Source organism: Aspergillus clavatus, genomic scaffold (genome assembly GCF_000002715.2).
Source record: "Aspergillus clavatus NRRL 1 1099423829797 genomic scaffold, whole genome shotgun sequence".
NCBI lineage: Eukaryota > Fungi > Ascomycota > Eurotiomycetes > Eurotiales > Aspergillaceae > Aspergillus > Aspergillus clavatus.
Genome location: NW_001517102.1, coordinates 92,671 through 114,883, shown reverse-complemented (window position 1 = coordinate 114,883; position 22,213 = coordinate 92,671). Strand labels below are relative to the sequence as shown.

At 52.2% G+C, this 22,213-nt stretch overlaps 6 protein-coding genes across 6 annotated transcripts, besides 5 other annotated features; 2 read left to right on the top strand and 4 right to left on the bottom strand.

Annotated features, from left to right (window-relative positions):
- Nucleotides 1–46: 46 nt before the first annotated feature.
- Nucleotides 47–1,987, bottom strand: ACLA_005610 (C2H2 zinc finger protein; the record flags this gene model as incomplete). Its single annotated transcript, XM_001273230.1, has 1 exon — nucleotides 47–1,987. The coding sequence occupies one exon, from the start codon at nucleotides 1,985–1,987 to the stop codon at nucleotides 47–49; it is 1,941 nt and encodes a 646-aa protein (XP_001273231.1).
- A 3,723-nt stretch (nucleotides 1,988–5,710) lies between these two features.
- ACLA_005600 (uncharacterized protein) lies at nucleotides 5,711–7,326 on the top strand (the record flags this gene model as incomplete). Its single annotated transcript, XM_001273229.1, has 3 exons — nucleotides 5,711–6,208; nucleotides 6,272–6,739; nucleotides 6,802–7,326. The coding sequence occupies 3 exons, from the start codon at nucleotides 5,711–5,713 to the stop codon at nucleotides 7,324–7,326; spliced, it is 1,491 nt and encodes a 496-aa protein (XP_001273230.1).
- An 837-nt stretch (nucleotides 7,327–8,163) lies between these two features.
- ACLA_005590 (condensin subunit BRN1) lies at nucleotides 8,164–10,937 on the bottom strand (the record flags this gene model as incomplete). The annotated part of the gene is made up of 3 exons (XM_001273228.1): nucleotides 8,164–10,155; nucleotides 10,221–10,800; nucleotides 10,864–10,937. 3 exons carry the CDS (start codon nucleotides 10,935–10,937, stop codon nucleotides 8,164–8,166), a joined length of 2,646 nt encoding a protein of 881 aa, XP_001273229.1.
- Nucleotides 10,938–11,396: 459 nt separating this feature from the next.
- Nucleotides 11,397–11,419: a microsatellite.
- Nucleotides 11,420–11,833: 414 nt separating this feature from the next.
- ACLA_005580 (sodium/calcium exchanger protein) lies at nucleotides 11,834–14,904 on the top strand (the record flags this gene model as incomplete). Its single annotated transcript, XM_001273227.1, has 2 exons — nucleotides 11,834–12,043; nucleotides 12,130–14,904. 2 exons carry the CDS (start codon nucleotides 11,834–11,836, stop codon nucleotides 14,902–14,904), a joined length of 2,985 nt encoding a protein of 994 aa, XP_001273228.1.
- A 409-nt stretch (nucleotides 14,905–15,313) lies between these two features.
- On the bottom strand, nucleotides 15,314–20,017 carry pan1 (actin cytoskeleton-regulatory complex protein PAN1; the record flags this gene model as incomplete). Its single annotated transcript, XM_001273226.1, has 5 exons — nucleotides 15,314–16,523; nucleotides 16,590–17,129; nucleotides 17,184–19,247; nucleotides 19,303–19,366; nucleotides 19,438–20,017. 5 exons carry the CDS (start codon nucleotides 20,015–20,017, stop codon nucleotides 15,314–15,316), a joined length of 4,458 nt encoding a protein of 1,485 aa, XP_001273227.1.
- Nucleotides 15,468–15,563: a mobile genetic element.
- Nucleotides 15,475–15,508: a microsatellite.
- Nucleotides 19,735–19,759: a microsatellite.
- A 352-nt stretch (nucleotides 20,018–20,369) lies between the features above and the next one.
- Nucleotides 20,370–20,396: a microsatellite.
- A 395-nt stretch (nucleotides 20,397–20,791) lies between these two features.
- ACLA_005560 (DNA-directed RNA polymerase II core subunit RPB11) lies at nucleotides 20,792–21,553 on the bottom strand (the record flags this gene model as incomplete). The annotated part of the gene is made up of 4 exons (XM_001273225.1): nucleotides 20,792–20,995; nucleotides 21,086–21,195; nucleotides 21,270–21,328; nucleotides 21,429–21,553. The coding sequence occupies 4 exons, from the start codon at nucleotides 21,551–21,553 to the stop codon at nucleotides 20,792–20,794; spliced, it is 498 nt and encodes a 165-aa protein (XP_001273226.1).
- Between the last annotated feature and the right edge of the window lie 660 nt (nucleotides 21,554–22,213).

Here is a 22,213-nt window from a genome sequence, read left to right as displayed (position 1 = left end):
TGGATGGCCTCTAGGTGGATGGGGGACTGGTGAGAATATGTGACATTCATCGTTGAGTAGTAGTACCAGCATTGGTATCAGCTTGAGTTGATGTGGCGTTCGGAACGGGTGACGCTAAGCCGTTTGCATTTGACGAGGCCAGCTGTGCTCGTAGCGCAGTCACTTCGCTCTTCAACCCTGTCAATTCTTCATGAACCGAGCGGATGTATGCCCAGAGTTTATCCTCCCGATCCCTAGTTTGCTCTGCAAAACTGGGATCATGTGGCGGCCCTGGGAGAAGATTGCCATTGCCTGGGGTGGCATCAAGTCCGATCTTCGAAGACAGGGGTCCACTGTGGTTGCTAGAATGACTATGTGACGAACTGTGCTTCGGGGCAGTTGAAGAGGCCGACTGCACTGATCCTTGGGCATGGAGAGAGAACCGCCCATCAGAGGCACTCATGCCAGGCGGTGGAGGAAGCTGGGGAGCACCAGGTTGCGGTGGAGGAAGGCCCAGGCCGGGCACGCCGTGACCCGTGAGAGAGCCCTGGGAAGGCCCTGCACGACCGAAAGGTTGTTGCTGGAAGGACTGGGTCATGCCGGGGGAGTGAGCTCGATGCAAGTGGACATGGCTGTCTGGACCATGTCCAAGCTGGTGCGAAGGAAGGGGGGCATTGTGTGGTGAAAGTGGTTTGGGACTCTCGGTGACGTTCGTTGTCTGGAAGACCGAGGCACCGGACGGCTGCCCCGAAGGCGGAAATGTCATATTTCCAGTCTGTGAGATGGGAGATGTCGAGGCGCTGGAGCCGCCGTGGCTGGTGGGCGGAGGGAAAAGTCCTCCGGGAGAGGGCCTGCCAGCGGCGATCGGAGGATAAGTACTCGGCTGGCGCGGCTGGTAGCTATTGGTGGTGTTGGAGCGTGGGATAGATTCTGCAGGTGCATCGTGCTTTTTGATACTCGGCATGTTGAGCCGCCGCTCATCCTCTTCGTCCATACGCTCGGGTTCGGCAAAGACAAGACCATCCATGGTATCTTCGGCACCGGTGGGCACAGCACCCTCGCCGTAATCATCCTCTGGCGCATAACTTCCCATGCTGGCTCGACGGCCGGCGCACCCTCCTTGGCCCTTGTTGTGTCGAGCAAGAGCATCTCCACGGGCGAAGCGACGTCCACATTTGGAACAGATGTGTGGACGCTCACCTGTGTGAAGCTTCGTATGCCGCTTGAGATCATGAAGTCTCCGAAAGCGTGACTGACAAGTTTGACATACGTACGGCTTTTCCTGGCTATGAGTGAGAAGATGACTCTTGAGATTGTGGTGTCTTGTAAACTCCGTCGCACAATAGGGACAACGGTGTTTTTTGGCCGACGGCGATCGCTGGCCGCTCTTGTGGAAGCCAGAATTGGGTAGACTTAGTCCGCGCCGCGGATCACCAAGTGCCCCTGTAGGCATTGGGTACGAGAAAGCTTTATTGCTGTTTTCCCGTAGGTCTTCCTCATCGCGATGACGTGGTCGATCGCCATCCTGGGAGGCAGAATCCTCAATCGGTCCCGGACTGGCTACGGTCGAGGTATTCATCAAGGTTGCGTTGGTGTCGCCGACGCCAAATGCGTCGGAGACATTAACTGCCGCGGGGTGAGAATCAACCTGCATCTGGTCCGACGACATGTGCATAGGGTCGTGGATAGGGACCCCTTGCTGCTTCTCACTCGCACCCAGAGCTTCTCTTGCTACCTGCGAGCTGATCTGCTCCGAGTCCTTGTCAGATTCGTGTGGTCGGTCCATGGGACCGGTGGCAGGCGCCGTGGTGGCCATTGGGGGTAGGGATTCTCTCGATCGCGAGACGTGTAGTCCGGCACTGGCGATTGAGGATAGGCTCGAATCCTGCTTCGATTGTCGCAGAAAGGCGATGGAGTCCGGTGGGCTTGAGATGAGGGAGCTGGGCGTTCCGGACAAGGGATTGGAGATGGGAACCGGTTCGTTAGTCGATTGTGTCAGCGCAGCCATGGATAGTGGATGCTTGCTGCCAGCCGAAAATGGTTGGCGAACAAAAGAGTGGGCTGCTACTTGAACGGAGATCATGTCAGTGAGGAATTGTCGTTACGGGTTGGATATCTGAGTAGCAAAAGAAGACTTGAGGGCAAAGGGGTCCATCGAGTGGACATAAGAATAGGCAGGCTCGACAGAAAAGACAGAAACGACCAAGGAGTAACATCATTCACCAGCATTATCGGCGTGGGGCGCTCACCTGGAACCGAGTGTGGCGCAAGCTGACGAAGGATAGAGACGGTGGGAGTTCAGCTTTCGCAAAGCCTTGCCAGAACAAACCAGATCCCGCGATTGAGATACAGGGGCGTGTAGCAGGGTAAAAATAGCGGTCAGCCTTGCGAGCAGGGCGCTTGCCTTTCTCTTGCAGAAGCTGAGGTGTGTATGCCGGGTATGGCTAACCCATCTGATGGGTAGAAGTTGAACTTGGGGTGAAGATTGTGGCGGGCGTGCAGGCGGAATGGAGAATGCTTATTTGGAGTCGTAGATGGAGCTCGAAGCACCGCCTGATTTAGAATACGATGAAGGACTGTATGTCATGCAGATGTATGCCGTGATGGAAGTCGTCGTCAGAATGTACAAGCAAAGAATATCGCATGAACCACGAGAGTACACGAGTGGAGGCAAGGGGGGGAGGAGGGGGGTGTGGGAGGAGATGCTGTCCGCAGCAGATGGAGATGGATGAAGGACGGAGATAGTCAAGTCACAGCCTCACTTGACGACAAGGGCAAGCGTTTGTGTATGAAGAAGAAGGATTCAGGCAATCGGTAGGTGTATTTTTGCCGATAGACGAGAGAATCCAAGGTGATCTGATATAGATGATGATGATGATGAAGTAAAGAGAAGGACAGCAGAGTCTGTCTGTAGATGGATTGGCAGAGTCACTGGAGAAGTTTCCTGAGCTGGTGTTGTTGACTTGTTAAGGTGGTGGTTGTATTATTGTCTGGAACTGAATAATAATGAATAGCAATCATAATCATAATCATGGATGGAAGATCGATTATTGAACTGAGTGGAATGGAAATGGGATTACTGAATAATACATAGAATAATACATGAGTTAATACACGGGGAAAAAAAAAAAAAAAAAAAGTGGCTGGAGAGGGAGTTTCCATCTGTTCCTTTGTCTTGACTTGGTAAAATACTGATACAGTACCTCCACCTGATCATATGGTTGGAGGAATCTCAGTATGTAATACCTTGCCGTATTTAGGTGCAGCTTCCATGTAAACTGAAAGTATCTGCCGATCGGCTCCGTATTATTACCTAGAATTGAGTATTCACTGATGACAAATTAGCGCCTCATCAAGGTCACTATGCCTGGAATTCCATCGAAAAAAGAAGAAGAAGGAATCTTTCAATTCTAACTTAGAAGACGAGATCACAGTTAGAAGCATATCCTATTCTATCAATGTCAACGTTAGGCTGTACGAAGAAGCCTAGGTAGGTTTCTAGGTAGTAGGTAGTTGTCATAGATGGGTGCCTGAAAACAAGCACAGCCATGGTTTTAAAAAACCGGGCAGTTTCTTTCTCTATCAGTTCCAGCCTCATCTTTAGAAATACCGCTGTAACAGGTTTCTAGAACGCAGTGGGGCGGTCCCTTGAGGTGGCTGTACATGCCGTCGGAAATTCTGTGATTGGCTGAGACTTTCCCCCTCAGTCGCAGCCTACTGTGTCAATATTCCTTGGTATATTCATTCCTCTTAAGTACCTTTCCTGCCTAAGGTATCATACCTATGGTCCATGGATGAAATGATATACGCTCGTCCCCTTGAATTAGTAGACCACCTATGCTTGAATATGATGTAGCCCGTCGAGGAGAATGAACGGCAGGAGAGGGTATGGATTGCAGCTACGATATAGGAACTTAAAGAAGATAGATAGAATGCAGTAGATGTTAATTACACCTGTCATTGCATGTCGAACTGTCTCTAACCCCAGCTCTACCTAAGCCTCTTGATCCACTTTCCAAATATATCTATCTCTACACTCTACTCCGTACAGACTAAGTTACTCAGGATCGGGTCTGGAGTGGTCTTAAGTATAGAGAGTGTTATCATCTCGTTTTCCCCTCAAGACTCAGCCACCGTTGAAGAGGCTTTGCTGCATACCTGCCAGGTCGGCACGTGAACAGACAGGAGGCAACTCTGTAGATAGTAGCTCCGGAGGCTGATAGCGATAACTACTCGAGAACCTGTCTTTCTCGGTCAAGTTCCAAGAATTATGAGTTCGTTTCAGCGTCAATCGAGCTGGGTGTCCCTTGAGAAGTCGTCCTTGACGGAGGAGCAGACTCGACCAAAATATGGACAGCATTACACGCTTCTTCGTCCATCGAAGCACCTGTAAATGAGGAATAGTTTGACGCCGTGTCGCCTAAGGACACACCCACCTCTCTCAATCGTGATAAAATATTGATCCATAGCAGTCTAGAAATCACTTCAGGATTCTTGTCTAGAAATAGCGAAATGTCATAGAAGGCTGGTTACTAAGAACAATTTCCTCTTGCTCCAGGTGTTTGTCTTCTCCAACTCAGCTCACAAATCAGATTTGTGGTGAGTCGGAAGGTCCTTTTATTTATTTAACATCTCACCTCCAAGTATCACACAGACTCATCCTCTAGCAAGTTGATGCTAACATAGATCAAGAAAGTGATGTGATTGATGTGATTTGAATCACAGGCGCTTGTTGTTGCACACCCCCGAAAATAGTCTACGGGCCATGGCCAACCGAGAATTCCGCACAGAGTGCCGTGAATCATGATCACTCAAGAGGTTATTATCGTCGAGGACCTAGATATCTATCAATCAAGAGGCATCAAATGCTCTGAATGATTGATAGCATGATCCTCCCATCAAAAAGATTTCATCTGCAACTCCAACTGGCCAGCGGTTCTGCAGCAGTCATGGTTGGTTGGGCCAAGAGGCGATCAACTTTGGCGCCGGGAAGAGAGACCATACAGCATACACAATCCCTCTTATTCGTCCTGCTCGTGACAGGACATGCATCTCGGCACGGTGCCAGAATTGAGCAAAGGTCGGGTTCAGCACTCTCACTCGATCTTCCCCACTGTGATAAGCCGGCGCTGTTGCACTAGTGACTCTGTTTTGCACCCAGTCACCTCCTCGTCCTGCACTTGGTCCCTTGAATCGACACTCTCGAGGCGCGTTGCTAGGTTTGCTCGACTTCATCTTCCCTCCAATCACTTCCCCTCATCTTGCTTGTGCTGCATGTTGCCAGGCGCTTACCTGCAACCCTTCACACGGCCGGCTCGCATCATGCTAAAATGAAATGTGCTCTCCCCTCCCCGCCCCGACATGGAGCGAAAAGGATGGCCAGTCCAGAGCTCCTTCATTGATATTCAAGGCCGCCATGCCGACCTCCTCCAATCTTGCTACTGCTGCTTCTTGAGCCAGATTCTTCCCTTGAGTTCTGTCAGAAAACGTTCACACTGCGCAGGAACCGTGGTGCATCCCAAGGACAAACTCACAAGCCAGTATACTTCAGAGAGGTTTTTCCTACGTGAGTCTTGTCTCAGCAAAAAGTACACACTAGAAGGTTAACTGAACGAGCTCAGGATATCATCTATCGTGTGAAAAAGAAGGTTAAGAGCTGGTTCTCTTATCCTCCCCAGGGGCTGTTTGACTATAATCACCTCCTCCTGCTGGTCTCACTTCATTTTCTCCAATGTCGGTGTCAAGTGACAGCGCGGGCAACTCTCCTCAGACCTATCAGGCCGTCTCGCCCATTGATATTGTGCGTGGTCACAATCACATCCCAATGACGATGCCCTCGCAACCCAGCGGCCCTCGGGCCGAGAGGAGCTCATCCGAATCATCAAGTTCCTCGTCAATAAAGAGTCCTCGGACGGCTCGATTCGCGGAAGCAACCTCAGTCCATTCGCCAACCGAAGCGACTGATACGTCCCGGTCTCCATTTGCGGATCCCCCTAGTCAGTCCCACAGCCAGCCTGATGTATCCGACGTGGGCTTTGGATACGTCGCCGCCAATGATCCTGCTCAGCATACGGCACACCATCTTCCTCCAGCGTCTCCGTTGAAGAGTGCTCTCAAGGTCCCAGGGACGCCGGGTCGGACCCTGAACCCTCTGAGTCCCACTTTCCGAGAAGAGTTTTTCGTGGAGAAGCAAGAAAAGGCTGCTGACAAAGAGAATGCCAGAGATCTGGTAAGTCCACGTCCATTGAACTGCAACAATTGAATCTCCTGAAACTAATACTTCTTGTGCCAGCGAATCAAACTCCGGGTACGCCTGGCCAAGATGTTCCTTCGGTTCGTCAACTTTGGCTGTAGTTTGATTGTTCTCACCATTCTGGCAACAACGTTGATGATTTTCCGTGCGACCAAGACTCTTCCTCCTCGGAACAATCTGCCCCCATGGGCCCAGGGGACGAACCCATGGCCTCAATATCTGCTTCTCTCCCTGGCCTGCGTCTCCTTGTTCTCCTGTCTCATCGTCTTCTGGGCGTACTGGAAGGGTGGCCACAAACGAGCCGAGAAGGTAGCGGTGTATTACACGATCTACTCGGTGTGCTTCTTTACCTTCAGCTTGATCATGTGGATTGTTGCTGCAGCGATCTATCAAAACTCCAAGGCTACTGGTAACGGGCAAGATCTTTGGGGTTGGTCATGCAGGCAGAATCTACGAGAAGAGCTGTTTCACAACGATATCGATTATGCGCTACTTTGTCGTCTCCAGGTAAGCTGACCTGACGAATATAGATACGAAGATGAAATGAAGCTAATCGGGATCTGCACTAGGATTGGGGCCTAGTCTGCGCTATCATCGAAGTCGTCGTTGAGGTTCTAGCCATTCTCATCTACGCAGTCGTATTCTACCGCTTCTACACCAAGCGACGACTCGCAAGGTCCATGGACCGTCGTGACAAGGCCAGATCAGACCTCTACCTGGCTCAGCTGCGTCTGCAATCTGCTCCCAACACCCCTGGCTTTGTCAACATGCCTAAATCCCCCTTCGTCTCCATCTCGCAGGCCCAGAACCCATACTCCGCCGCCGAGAATGGTGAGATGTACGCAACGCAGTTTGCAACACCGCAGTCGCCGACCAGGCCCCAGCCCACCTTCCAGCTGCAGCCGCCACCCATCCGCGTCCAGCAGGCAACCCCTAAGACAGAGCAAGGGGAGTTCCCTGCGGCCATGCCTGCCCCGGCCCAGAATGAGCATATGGCTGCTGCGCCAGGCGAGCGGACTTACGAGGCTGTTCCCATTCCGGGGGCATACACCAACCCAATGAACTCCAACTTTCCTCAGAACGCCCACCAGTGATTAACCGAAGAGGCTTAAAGAAAAAGTAATAAACGAAAGCAAGAAAGAAAGAAATCCCCTTCAAAGAGATGAGAGAGTTTAGAGTGGAAAAAATGGTCTCGAACCTGATCTTCCTCCGCTTCTCCCTGCCGAACGCTGTTTTGTGTGTGTGCACTGCTGTATCTCTGTCTGGCTTCCACTTTTGAACGAATAGCCACTCCAATCAGACGCGCTGGACTGGACGGACCTCGGTGTTGATACCCCTGTCTTTGCATAGTGCGTTTTTTGTTCTTCCAATCCCGTCTGGAATTGTCCATCTAAATGTCTTATACCACTCTGCATTACTCCTGCCATAATTCAACAATGCTCTTTCCTGGAGAAACGGATGAATCCTTGTCCCTCGTAATGAAATAGATGCATAGTCTAAAGTTCAACCACGTATTATATGGGAAATGACCAGGCTCTGGTATACTAGTATTAGACCCTGACTTATGAATGCATGGGCGTTTCAGCCAGCTTGTCTATACTTCTCTCACCATGATAGTACCTTATGAGGTTCGGAAAGGTGGCAATTACGGGGCTACTCAATATGCAAAAAAAACGGTCTGGGAATTGACCTCGAAAATTAGACATTTCAACACATACAGAGGAAGAAATATATCCGAAAAAAAAAGGTCATCCAACGGGAACCATAAATGCCACCAACTCCTTTGCGGTAGAACCCCGAGTACCCTAATCCTGAACCCTAAGACATTCGTCGTGTAGCATTTCGTAGCTTCTGAGATGGAAAACGTGAGCAGAGAAAGTATCTTCAGGTGCAAATATCTTTCCCCAGAGAGGCGATCTCAAATTCTCCGCTCAAGCAACTCCTTCCTCCAGAACAGCGTTGACATCTTTCACCACGTAGATCTCCTCTAGTAAGCCCGCACCGGTGCCTGCCCCTTGCACGAGGCCGTTGCTCTCCAGGACCAGGCCCTGCTCGTTGGCCAAGTGAAGAAGACAGATAAAACCGAAAGAAGTACTGATGTCGCGCAGCTTCTCTGGTGGGTAGACTGTTTTGAGAGAGTTCATGATCTGCGTGAACCGCAGACGTTTATCATCCTTCTGTGCCTCTAATCCGTCCTCCACCAGCTGTGATCTCTGGGGTGTAGGCGTTGGGGGAACATCAGTCTCGGCGTCCTCAGGTTGTGCCTGAGGCTCAGTTTCTTGAGTGGAGCTGAAGTCTGTCGATGCAATCAACCGTTGGCCCATACCCTTCCACATCTCCTGCTTGAGTCTTCGAACGTCGACCTTTTTAGCGACTCGTGCATAAGCGACGTAGTCCGGACGTGCTCGTCGTCCACCTTGGGTCACTAACTGAGAACCGAAACCCCCAGCACCCAGTTTCAGTGCTGAGCCAGGTGTTGCTCCTACCATATTTAGAAGAGCAGCAATTCCGGTGGCTCCGCCCGCCTCCCCTGCTGATGCGCGAGGTGCACCATCTCCTGGTGGAGACAGCATTTCTCTAGCGTCTGCGAATGGTAGATTGTCGTCGTCCTCATCAGCGATACCAAGCCCGTTAGGGAATGCGAGCCCATCATCGTCTGCGAAGAAATCAGCATCATAAGCGCCAGGAGCAGCCTCTTCATTGGCAGCCGCATCTTCTTCTTGTTTGTGTTTAGCCCAGAAAGCTTCATCCATTTCGCCATTACCCGCTGGCCGGTCCTGGCGACGGTTGTTGAACTGGCGAGGGCCCATCAGCTTCTTTGAGCCCATGCGAGCCTTTGGCTTGAGGAAGAGACGAAGTAATTGTCGAGATTTGAAGTGCTTATCATCTGGAAGTAAGTTCCGACCCTTGGTTCTCCATTGCGTCTTGGGCAGGGAGATGGTTGAGTTGGAGCTAGCCGGTGTGTAAATCAGTTCAGCGACCGTAGGATCGAGTGGCGCCGCGAAATCGATCTCAAACGGCTCCTTTTCCTTTCGTTGCTTGGGTGCCGTGCTTGTAGTGGTAGCAGCCGCGTGCTCTTTAATCCGTCGAATCTTCCAGTGTTCAGGGCCCGCCCAATTCTTCTGGAGGGCATTGTCGAAATAACTGAGAATATTCTCATGATCACTCTTATCAGGCTGGTGACTCAGCGATATGGCATACGCATCCTCATCGTCTGCGGCCTCGTCGCCATCCTGATTCCCATCGCCGTCGCGATCTATCCTGTGAACCTTGAGCATTGGCTCCAGGGCAGCCTCACGAGCCCAGGCCTCGCCACCATCGCCAAATCCAGCGTCTCCACTGAGATCGAAGCCAGCTAAAGTGGCATCGTCATCGTCGAAACCGACAGCGTTGTCATCATCGAGCATGATCCCAGAAGCATCATTGATACTTCGTCCTTCCTCATTGCCTTTGTCATTCCGCCATTCCTCTGGTACCTTCAGGAATGGGATATCAAGCGACCCGCTGGGATCGCCGAGGTCAAAGTTCTTCAGGGACGGGCAAACATCTTGCTCTTCGAGGCGCTCCAGATCTGGGAAAAATTGGCTAGCCAATGGCGCTATGTCTATTTCGACATCGGTTTCAAAAACATCATCAGAAGTTTGTTTCTCTGGCTGGGAAGACTCCGCATGCTCAGGTTCCTCTGATCCTTGTCGAGCATTCTCTGCGTCTTTCAAGCTTTCCTCCGTAGCATCGTCACTACTGTCAAAAACGATGCGCCCTTGTCCATCAATTGACAAGTGGTTCAAAAGCAGACCTTTGGCGCCTCCTTCGTCAAAGTCCGCAGAAGCCTTTTTGAATAAGGGATCGACTGAGAACTCCAGCTCAAATTTCTTCAGCTGGAGCGCAGCGAAGGAAGGTGCCAGTGTGGCTTCATGCGTTCTCTGAGCGTGGAGAGGTCAGTGATGGTTCCGTATCAGCTCATAGCAAGAACTGCAATTGTCCATACCTTTCTTCGCGATTTTCTTGTGGTCCCGTCTTCCCCTTCTTCGTCCTCGTCATCATCGGCACCTTCTCCATCTGCGCCGGTATCGCGACCCCGCTTATCGCGACTGTCCGCTAAGCCACTGAGTAGCTTACCCGTTTCTGTCGCAACGCTGTCGACTCTGCTGGTGTAGATCTTCACGCATCCATCGAGGGTGCAACTAGCTTTCTGGAAATTGACACCGTCACCTTCCTTCAGCAAGGACATATCATGAAAGTAATCGATCAGGGCGAAGTTCCAAGAATTATTTGCATTGATCTTGTTGTCTGTGGCCATTTTCATCCACTCCTCGAAGTTTGCCAGAATGGGAACCCGCTTCATCGGGGTGACCGCTCGTCGTCCGTCCGCATCGCTTTCCCGTCCACGGTGTCCCGAGCCTCGCGGTGTCGCAGGACTCATACTCGATGCGCGGTCATAGGTGTATCTTCGAGGTGGCATAGGCGTCTTAACGGCGGCCTTGATCTGGTTCATCTGGCGATCATGGCGGGCTTGCCGGGCCTCCATCCGGGCCGCCTTCTCCCCCTCATCATCATTCAGGGGGATTCTAGTCTCCATCAGCATAACCTCATCCTCGATATCATTACCACAATCGAGCAGAGAGCCTTACTTGATGGGCGAGTTCTTGTGGGGAGTGGATGCGCCATTCGAGCGGCGATGTTTAGCATTTGCTACGCGGGGCATGGCGAATGGTTACCCCAGCAGTAAGGGGTGTTCAAGCGGTCGCAAGGCCTCCAGGAAACACCTGAATAGAAGATTGGGAATCCAGGAGATAAATAATGAGTATCAGGATACGCAAAAGCTACTTTTCATATCTCCACGGTATCTGACACCCTTGGAGTGCTGATGTAATTTGCGCTGCTCTTCTCTTTGCATTCAGTTTCTTACAAAACAACAGTGAGGGAAGCGTCAACAAAAACATACACCATGCCAGAGTGACCATTGGTGTAGCAACTAAGCCTGTTCTGGTTAAACGATCTATCACATGACTGAGTCCGCTTTTCGGGGTGAAATGGAGATGGTAATGGTACCGTTCCATACATACTTACTTACTTACTTACCGTTTGGTAAAGTATTTCTGGTAATTCAAATACATGCATCACCATCCCACTGCATCCTCGATCGCTGTCTTTCGGTAATGGTAAAAAAAAAAAAAAAAAAAAAAAGACTTTTGGGCTGCTTCGCTGTGGCATGCGCCAAAGCTCCGAATGGTGATTGGGATTTGGGACAGTATGAATCATGAAGCTGAGTTCGCCTCTTGAACTTACTACTACAGTAGAGGAATTCCCAGTTTACTCCGTAGTCCGTACTGGCGTACCACCGCCTGCTCCACAGCACAGCCACAGCGCGTATCAATCCCAAACAACTCCTGACATCACATGGCAATCGAGTGAATGGTATCTACTGCGTATCTCCATGCAGGCCGTTGAGATCCAGCCAGATGCATACATCCTTACTGACGAACAGGCACCCTTGATTCCTTCTATACTTCTGCCTTCTGTTGCTTGTATATTTATCAAGTCTTGAAATGCCTCTCGTGAATCTTCTCCTCTGTTGCCCATGATGCCGCTGTGTCCACCATGGCGGACAACTTGACTCTGTATACGAGACGACCTTCAGCTCGAGGGAAACGCTCATACACAGTTCGGTCCTTTTACTGGGCTTTTCTGGTCTTCTTAGCCCTCGCAATAATTAGCTGGGCCTCTGGAAATTTGCGCGATTCTGCTCCGTCTTCGTCACTTCATGTCAAACGAGCGCACGACGTCCTACAAGGATTCAACGAGCCAGAGGTACTTCTACAAACACCAATCCTAGCTCGGCCACCAGGCATTGATATAGTACGCCAACGTGCTAACATCTCTGGCTCTTTCTACAGTGCCGCCTAGTCCGTAATGCAAAGGATCAATGCTCCTTCGTTCGTGCCAATTGCCCCGACCTCGAGGATGGCCTGCTATCCTACATTCAACTCTACTACTGTACACTTGCGGACGCCAAACCGCTGGCGTTTATCATTCTTATTCTATGGCTCTCCCTACTCTTTAGCACCATCGGCATTGCCGCCAGCGATTTCTTATGTATAGATCTGAGCACGTTGGCCAGCATCCTGGGAATGAGCGAAAGTTTGACCGGTGTCACGTTTCTCGCTTTCGGAAATGGCAGCCCGGATGTCTTCTCAACCTTTGCCGCGATGAGGTCTAACAGCGGTAGTCTGGCGATTGGTGAGCTTCTTGGTGCGGCTAGCTTTATCACATCTGTCGTTGCCGGCTCAATGGCTCTAGTCCAGCCGTTCAAAGTCGCAAGGAGAAGCTTTGTTCGGGACGTGGGCTACTTTGTTATCGCGGTAAGCTTTAGCATGGTGCTCCTAGCAGACGGACGACTTCATGTCTGGGAGTCCGCTGCTATGGTTGGGCTCTATTGTTTCTACGTGGTGCTGGTGGTAACATGGCACTGGTACCTCGTACGACGACGTCGTGCCTATGAACGAAATCTAGCTGCACGATGTCACTTCCATATCCCAGACAACCAGGAACTGGACATCGAGGAAGAGGTGGAAGACGACGATCCCGGCGTAGCTTCGGAGTCCAGGAGTCTGCTTCGTGGGGCTTCGACTGAGGATTTTGAGACACTGCAAAGGTCGGATCTTCCAGCGTGGAAAGATGGAAACGAGGATGACGAGACCCGCAACCGCTATTTGGCTGAGATCCGTGAAAATATGCACGTATTCCGACCCTCGGCCCGCAGACGCAATACTCTCAATCCCATCAGGCCCAGCCTGGTAGGCGCATTGGAGTTCCAAACAGTACTGTCTTCGCTCCAGAAGTCCCGTAATATCCACCCTGATATGCCTATCAGCCTCGACCGATATTTTGACGATCCGCGACATGGGCGTGCGGCTTCATTACAGCATGACAACATGTCCGTTGCTTCTCATCCTCGGACCAATAGGCCATCTGGAAGCAGCCGCTTTCTATCCCCGAATAGTGCCTCAGGCTCTTCCCGTGTCCGCGCTGTCTCCGCAAACGACGCTGCTAGTCTCAGGCTCAACACCAATGTATTCGAGTCTAGGAGCCCGCAGCCTCTTCTGACAGTCAGTCGACCTTCAGTCGACGATGAGACGGTGGCACCCAGGGTACCTCAGAGCGATCAGACGTCAGTCACGCTGAAATTACCATCATTGAACGAACCACCACGAAGTCCAAGCCCAGGATCAACGAGCCGTTCTCCGAGTCCCAACCTCCTTGCACCTCCGGGTACCTTCCACTCACCCAACTACCAGGCTGCTTCTCCACTCTCTCGCTCTACGCTTGACGTCTCGCCAATGGGAACTTCATATGCCGCACGTGGTGCTGAAGGTGCCTTGGAAAGTCCCTCTAGTCCGTTTCCTCCCTTCCTGAACGCGCTTAGTGCATCATCCTCCAGAGCGCCCAGTATCCGTCTTCCTGCTGTCTCAAATCCGGCGGAGAGGTTACACATTCATGATGATGGGCTCGACGACGGCAGTCATCAATCCTCGTCGCCGGCGAAGTGGACACGAGTCTCATCTCATTTTATTCTGCAATCTATCTTTCCAGCTTTGTTTCCAACCTTGGTTGGCTGGAAGAGCAAGACCTTCCTGGAGCGGCTGCTTGGAATCATCGCAGCTCCGAGCGTGCTACTACTGACACTCACTCTTCCTGTCGTCGATCCCGTTCAGCCTGAGGAGGACCTTGCGCCTATTGTCCTGACTCCGGCAGATGGCGAGGAGTCAGTACCGGCACCGCGACTGAGGCTGCCGGAGGACAGCCCACTAATTCGAACTCTTGAGCATGAATACTTTGCAGACCATCAAAGCGACCCAACAGGTGCCAAGACCCACACAGGACAGGGAAGACAGCGGTGGGACTCCGAGCTGCCTGCTATACAGCCACTTTCGGATCCCTCCGCTGCTCAAACAAAGGATTGGTGCCAGTGGCTGGTCTGGGTCCAATTATTGGTTGGCCCGTTCTTTGTTGCACTTATTGCATGGACCACTCTGGACCCGGAATTGAAGGCTCGCAGCCTCTTGATTCCAGCGTTGTGCTCCCTTCTTTTCTCATTGCTTTGCATCGCTGGCCTCACAATAAGTACACGGCATGAGCGCTTCTCGCAGTCGTCTGCATTCTGGCGTCCCTTCCTGGCTCTCCTGGGCTTCGTGGTTGCCATCTTCTGGATAGCAACAATAGCCACGGAGGTCGTCAGTCTCCTCAAAACCGTGGGAGTCATTCTGAACATCAGCGACTCCCTCCTCGGACTCACCGTGTTCGCTGTCGGTAACTCTCTGGGTGACCTCGTCGCCGACATCACCGTTGCCCGTTTGGGCTATCCGGTCATGGCTTTGAGCGCCTGTTTTGGCGGACCCATGCTCAACATCCTTCTAGGTATCGGCCTAGGTGGCCTGTACATGACCCTTAATGCGACGCCTGACACAATCGCCACCCGCACAGGCTCCTATGAAATCGCTCTCTCCAAAGCCCTTATCATCAGCGGTGCCACCCTTTTGGCTACCCTGCTCCTCCTACTCATCATCATCCCATTGAATAATTGGAGAATGGATCGGAAGATCGGTTGGGGTCTCATTGTCTTATGGGTCATCAGCACTGTGGGCAATGTCATTGCTGAGCTCTCCACCTAACTAACATTCTAGATTTTTATGCCGTTCTGGATAGATATCCTTCTTTCCGACCCCAACTATCTCTCAATTCTGGCTGGTACCCTTTGGATAGTCGTTTTGGAACTTTTTTTCCCCCTCTTCCGTATGTTTTTTTTTTCTTTTCTGGTCATGTATATACGACTCCTGATGTTTTGATCGAAATGAACATACATATATGTTCGATTCATGAACTGCTCTCTTCGCGTTCCTTCATGGTATTCGGTACAATTACTGGGCGGCTGCTTGGGGACGGTAGACAGATATATGTGTAGAAAGTACAATTAAGCCAAGAACAAGAAACAAACAATACACCCATTACTATTTACAACATCCACCCTCCTCCTTCAAACACACAGCAGAAGATACGCCTACCTGACACTGCACGTCTTAATTAACCCAGCACACGGCCGGCGCTTGAGCTGCTGCTTCGATCATTGGTCTGAACCTTTCGGAGTCCTTTGCCCATTTGGATCGAAGCCAAGAGCGCGCTCCGATCTGCCGCTCCTGCAGGTGCAGCTGGAGCAGCAGCGCCTGGGGGAGCGGGCGGAGGTGGAGGACCTGGTGGTGGAGGAGGACCTGGAGGTGGCGCAGGAGGTGCGATAGGCGGCGCAGGTGGTGGAGGTGGTGGGGCAGTAGATGGATCATAGCTGGGCACTACCATTGGGGCCGATGCTGGCGGAGGGGGTGGCGGAGGAGGAGGTGGAGGGGCAGCCGGGGCAGAAAGAGATGCGCTTGCCTCAGGTACTACCGGAGAAGCCACTGTGTTGTCTTGGACTGGGGTCGACGATTTGGAGGGTGACTTGTCATCCATCGCACTCAGTGGGCGTGGAGGCGCCATAGTGCCGAACAAGATACTGGCAAGCTGCTTGGCGCTTCCACCACCCGGACGCTCGTCATCCTCGTCGTCGGACGAGTCAAAGTCAGAACCGGCAGCCGACCAATCATCGTCTGCTTCAGGACGCACACGGGACTTGCGTTCGAGGGGGCCAGGTGCAGTGAACGCAGGTTTGGCAGCCTCCTGCTGCGCGAGACGATGGAAGGGATTGGTTGACTGGACATCAGTCTTGGGAGAAGTGATGGTGGTCTGGGGCACGGGAGGAGGCGAAGACACCTGGTTTTCAGCGGCCTGGCTTGTGATCCTAAAGTAAGGATTCTTGGACTCCGTCTCGGGGCTGAAGCTGGATGGAGCCGCGTGGCTGCTGGCCGACGAGGTGATTTCAGGACTTACTGGCGGCTCCAGTTCGGGTTCAGGAGCGGCGGCTGCAGGAGATGGTGCAGGGAGCACTTGACTCTGAGTCGGAGTACTATCCTGGGGCGTGATGTTCACCGGTCCTTCCTCATCTGAGGAACTCTCGTCTTCCAAGCCCTCTAATTCCAACTGAAGCTGTCGCTCCCGTTCCCTAGCCATCTCGAGCTCGGCACGCTGAGCCGCAAGTTTCGCCTCTTGTTCCTTTGCGGACCGCTCGGCTTCCTCTTTGCGACGCTTCTCCTCCTGTTTCCTGACCTTGCCTTGCCTGACTTGCTCTTCCAAGGCACGCAGACGAGCTTCCTGTGCTTCCTTCTCTTTGAGAAGTTCTTGCTCACGCTGCTGAGCTTCCATTCTATAGAACATTGTTAGCTATCGCGTATGCAGTTTTGGATGAGAATGGGCAGCAAATTGTTCTTACTCAAGACGTTTAGTCTCCTCTTCTTGTGCCTGCTGCTCTTCCCTGATCGCTTGTTCGCGGGCGGCCTGCTCTGTGGCAGCAGTCTCCTCCACGGCCGGCCTTGCGTCAGCTTGACCCGCACTGTCCGTGCGGCCTCTGCGTGATGGTGGTGCTGGGGGAGGCTTCTTGCCCACTGGCTTAGTAGCAGCAGGCTTGGCCGGGCCGCGCTGTTCCTCGGCCAGGCGACGTTGTCTCTCTTGCTCTCTCTTGGCATCTTCCTCCTCTGCCCGCCTCAAGCGCTCTTCTCGTTCCCGCTTTTCCCGCTCCTGACGCTGGACGAGAGTCTCTGTGGAGTCGGTATGCGGTTTGAGTCCAGCAGCGGCCATACGTTCCGCAATGCGCCTCTGAGCACGTTCCCTGGCTGCAGCGACTCGGTCCTCGTGAGTAGCTCCTGGAGCAGATCCGACAGAACCGGCGGAGGGTGCGGGTGACGGTCGAGAGGCAATCGATGGATCCTCGTGCCGAACTCGGTGGTCATGAGTAGGCAACGTCCTTGTTTCCCTGCATCATTAGTTTCAGATCAATCGGAAGGCACAATGGAAGCATAGTACTCACTCTTCCTTTCGGACGTGCGCGGTCCGACTACCTCGTTTCAAATCGTAGATAAAATCTCGGATCACGTCCTCGACACCCAGAGCGTCCTCCCACCGACGCCTCTCATGTTCGCGTGTCGATGTTTCGCCCCCTTCCTTGAAGCTGTCCTCGAGACTGCGGGTAAACTCTCTTACACTTTCCTCGACATCGCGTGTCATGGCCTCGTTCCTTTCTCGGTCGGCCCGAATGACAGTGCTCTCGGATTCTAAACGACGAGCAGCGGCTCCGTCATCATCCGCAGAGGCAGGGACGGGCCTGCCGGCGAGTTCGGCGGCACGAGCTTGCATCCTTGCACGGGCGCGAGCTTTGATGCGATCTGCCTCTGTCACTGCGCCGCCAGGCCCTGTGCCCACAATATTGGAGGCGCTATTTGGGTGTGCCTTCGCATCCTTCAAGCGGAAGAGCTCCAGCTTGGCCTCGGCAAGCTCACGCTCAATTCGGCGGACTTCTGACGCCACCTGAGGAACTTGATCTTCGTAGGCCTGGAGCTGGCGACGGAGAGATCTCTTCTCGGCTCCATTGTCCAGGTTGCGGAAAGTCGCATTCGGGTGAGTATCAATATCATCCTGGATGCGTCGGACCCGGTCCATCAGACTCTCGGCCTCGCGACGATCACGACGATCCAGAGCCTCATCCTCCTCTGCGCGATTCTCATCCTGGAAATCGACTGCGTCAAGCATGATCTGAGTCTCGCGAATTTTCTTCTTGAGTTGCTCAACGGATAGCTCTTCCTCAGAAGTGTGCGAGGTAGCCGGTGATGCTGCTCGAGCGTTGTTGCCCACGCGGCGCCGAGCGCTAGAACGATATCCGGCAGCCGCTTCATCGTTATTTTTAAACAAAGTAGCATCTTTACGGCCAACACCTGGGGATCTAGCGCCACCGCGGAAGGAATGCTCCTTGAGGTAGCTGACACCAGTCTTCTGGGGCTGCAAAAAAGCGCCCGAAGCTTTGCGGCTCTCTGCGTCTTGAGAGAGAAGCGACTTGACCGTGCCTATAGAATCGTTCAAGTTTCTCGTTGACGGCGGGATAAGCTCCGGTGGGAGACGGCTTGGCACTGGGTACCCGTTGAGCTTTCTATATATCAGATGCATGGCGACGGCGAATTCGTCCATGTTAAGGCGGCCTCGATTGTGTGGATCCGCAAGCGTCCAAATCCGTTCGAGGTCCTGACGGTTCAGACCGCTTTGACCCATGATCTCAATCGCAGTATCACCGCCAATGAAGCCTTTATGGAAGCCATCCCATGCACGGAACAGATCATCGTAAATCTTCTTCTCCTCCTTCGTGATTGCCCAAGGAATGCTAGCATTTCCGGAAAGGCCCGCTGTCGTGAAACCTCCCTCACGACCTGGTTGAGGCATGAGTTGCTGTTTAAGAGCCTCAATATTGGGCAAGCCCGATGAAGGGGCATTGACGAAGCCCCATTGGCCGGGTATGCCGGTTGGTTGAGCTACTAGAGCAGATGCTCCCCCTGTTTGCGCTGGGCTGAGATTTGATCCAAAGCCGGTAGGCATGGGCGGAAGAGGGGGCCGGGGACCGCTATAACCAGTGGCCTGCGGATTTGTCATCAATCCTGTCGGCTGAGTTTGCAGATATTGCTGCTGAGATTGTCCTGGGAAACCAGTCGCTTGCGGTGCAAGACCTGCGCTTGGTCCGAGGAAAGAAGATTGATTCGGCTGGAACCCGGTTTGTTGGGGAAGAAATCCCGTAGGCTGCGCAGCCAGCTGCGAAAGTAGATGGGCATTCGTTGGCTGTTGTGGCTGAGGTTGCTGGGGCGCCGGGGGTGCAGATTTGTTCTCCAGGAGTGGAGCATCGAAGCTGGGGACGTTTGACCTTGAAGGCTCCGGCTGGGTGTCGGGTACCCCGAACGAAATGATATCTACCATGCTCGAAACCTCGTTTTTGATTTTCTCGGGCAATGATGGTGGCAGTTCTCGGCCCGTGATCCTCAAATTGCAGAGATACATCGCGAGAGCGAATTCGGGAAAGAACAACTGTCCAGACTTGGTGGTATCCGACAGAATCCTGGTGCATGTCAGTCTCACGGATTCCATGATCTATCCCGTCCACAAGTACTGACCATATTTTCGATAGTTCACTGCCAGGCAATCTCGAGCGTAATAGTAATTCTTTTGCCTTCCCGCCTGTGCATTCGAGTCAGCGAGCTACTTCACTGGTGGATGTATCGCTCAGAACAACAAAGGGGCATACGGACCATCAATCGTCTGACTGTCTCCCACCGCGGACTTGAAGAGTTGCTCGAACTTCGCCTGGTCTTGCGCCGTAATGAACGAAAGCCGAATGCTAGGTATCTTGCTTCCCGCGGATTTCGGTGGAGGTGGAGGAGCCACACCCGCGCCATCGTTAAACGAGCTGGCTACCTCCGACGATGTCCTCGGGGCAGGTCGAGTGGGTAGACCGGTCGTCGAAGGGGCCTGGAGCGACAGGAGTTGATTCTGAGGAGGATAGCCGGTGAATTGTGGCTGCTGGACAGATTGCTGGAAGCCCCCGAGCTGCTGCTGCTGCTGCTGCTGTTGAGGTGCTGCGCCAGGAAAACCGGTGAATTGTGGCTGCAATTGCCCAGGGAAGCCGGTTTGCTGAGGCTGCAGCTGGGAGCCTACCAACTGCGGTGGCTGGAGTCCATACCCGGTGGGTTGCGAAGGGAAGCCAGTCTGCTGCTGCGATTGGGGCTGACCGGGGGGGTATTGCGAGTATGAGGGTTGTTGCATGAAAGGCGGTTGTCCTGGGCGGGCGCTGTTGGCGCCCCCCATGAAGGAGTTGGACGAAGAGTACATTACTAGAACACCAGTCGCATCAGACAAAAGAAAACGAAAAGAGACGACGAAGAATTCAAAACGTAGAACTGCTATAGAGATACCAAAAAGAGCGAAAGGAGATGATAACGGCGGAATGAACGAAAGAAGCCAGTAGTAGACCCAAGTGGGAGTGAAGCCTGGGGAGTTCAGGAGGAGCTGCCACTACGGTGACGCTGGCCAGAGGTTCAGGGACGCGGAGGCAATGGGCGGCGCTAGGCCGAAAGAGAAACGCCGCCCGGTGGAGCCTCTTTTCCCAGGCGTTCAATTTAGGCATCCAGTTATTAGTAGGGTCCACGTGATCTTATTCTTTCATCATACTACCATGAGTACCAAAAAAAAAAAAAAAAAAAAAAAGAAAGGAGGGATCAAGAAGACAAGAGTATATGCTTGATGCTAGGAAGTTGGATGATCAGACAATTACAATGTTTTGGCGTATGCATGGTGGTCATTCAATCGGATGTCATTATTAGCTAGAGCTATCAAAATCCTTCATTATCATAAATGATATCGTATCGTAACAGTCAAAGCTCCTGCGAAATAAAAACCCAAGAAAAAGGCGCCTCGGCAGCTCGTGATCTCGTGCAACATGCAAAATGGCGATTGCATTGCGTCCCGGGAAGAAGTGAACTCGATGGTAAACCATTGAGGGAAAACTGTACAGAAGTACAAGCAATTCGCATAACCAGATGCGCCACAGTGCAAAATCGAGGGACATGTGCAGATGCTCGCGTTTGCTACTTTTGTGAACAGAGATCAAGCGCCGTCAGTGGCACCGTTCTGCTGCTGCTGGGCAGCACCCACCATCTTACGCAGCTCAAACTCCTTGGTGAACTCGCGGGAAAGAATACCCAGGTCCTTAACGAGGTCGTGGCAAGCGGCAAGCAGAGCATCCTTGGGAGTGACCTCACCATCGGTTTGGATACGAAGTTCAAACTTAGGAACCAGAGGATGGGGGATCTACGCAGAGGACGCTGTCAGGTAAAGGTGATCCCACGGACGAAGCACGGAGATATTTTGGGGAAAGATCCATTGCCAGGACAAACATACCTTGTAACCAGCAAAAAGAACATGAGGGCTCTGCAGAAGACGAGAGCGGAGGAGGTTGCCAAGAGTGTGGTCCTCCTTGTTGAAGGTGAAGATAGCAGTAGACGGGATGCCTGAAGGGGTTGAAATGCGTTAGATCGACCACTGCTATGGCTTGCAATAGGGTCTTTAGTTTCAGGGGACTTACGAGTGTCGGTCTGAACCTCAACTTTCTCCTCGCCAGGGGAGAGAACAAAAGATTCGAAGCTGCAGCGCAAGAGTTATTAGTATTATACAACCCAGTTTGGTTCAATATTTGATAAAACAGGGCTCTGGATGCAGAAAAGAACAACGAGACTGCGCAGACCTGTGTGGCTGGTCGCTATCAACATTGATAGAAGTCTGACCAGTGGTACGAGGACCGCCACTAGCATGCTTCCAACGGGCGTAGGCCATCTCGTTGGGAAGCATGAATTGCTTTTTGGGGCTCATGGTTGACAGACAAGTTCAAGAAAGCGAAAGAGGGGGTTTGAAGATGAGGTAACAATGCTGGAAGAAATTATAGGCAGAAGGGAAGAGCCAGCTTGATGAAGAGTTGAGCAAAGTGGGAAAGCCAGGGGAGATCCAGTAGGTGAAGAAAAATACAAGAAAGAAGACAGAAGAGAATTGCATCACCCTTGCAAAGACAACGCCGAGCTGGCCACCCTGCTTTCAGAGCTGGATGCAGTGAAAGTGATGCCCCTCATTCTGCTCTCGGCGAAGGAATAGTCCTTCCAACATGCATCTTGAAAATAGAAAGCATCCCACATACACAAACATACACGCACAGAAAAATCAGAGAGAAAAAGCCACATGAAAGACACAAACAAAGATGAGAGAGAAGGCATATCCCAACTTACCGATCCGGAGCGTTCATCTTGACAGACAGGTGTACAATAGAGACTCAATCTCAGATGTCTCTACTGCAGAAAGTATCCAAAATTCCCTGGAGGGTGGATACAACCAAGAATAACCCAAGAAAGGAATCAACGTCGAGGTGAGTCAACAAGAAAATCTGTTATTGGCTTCTTAGCACTCTTACTCGACATCGGAATTTTAGCCCAGAGCTGACCTTTCTTAGTCCAAGGATATAGACTGATCTGTCAGTCGATA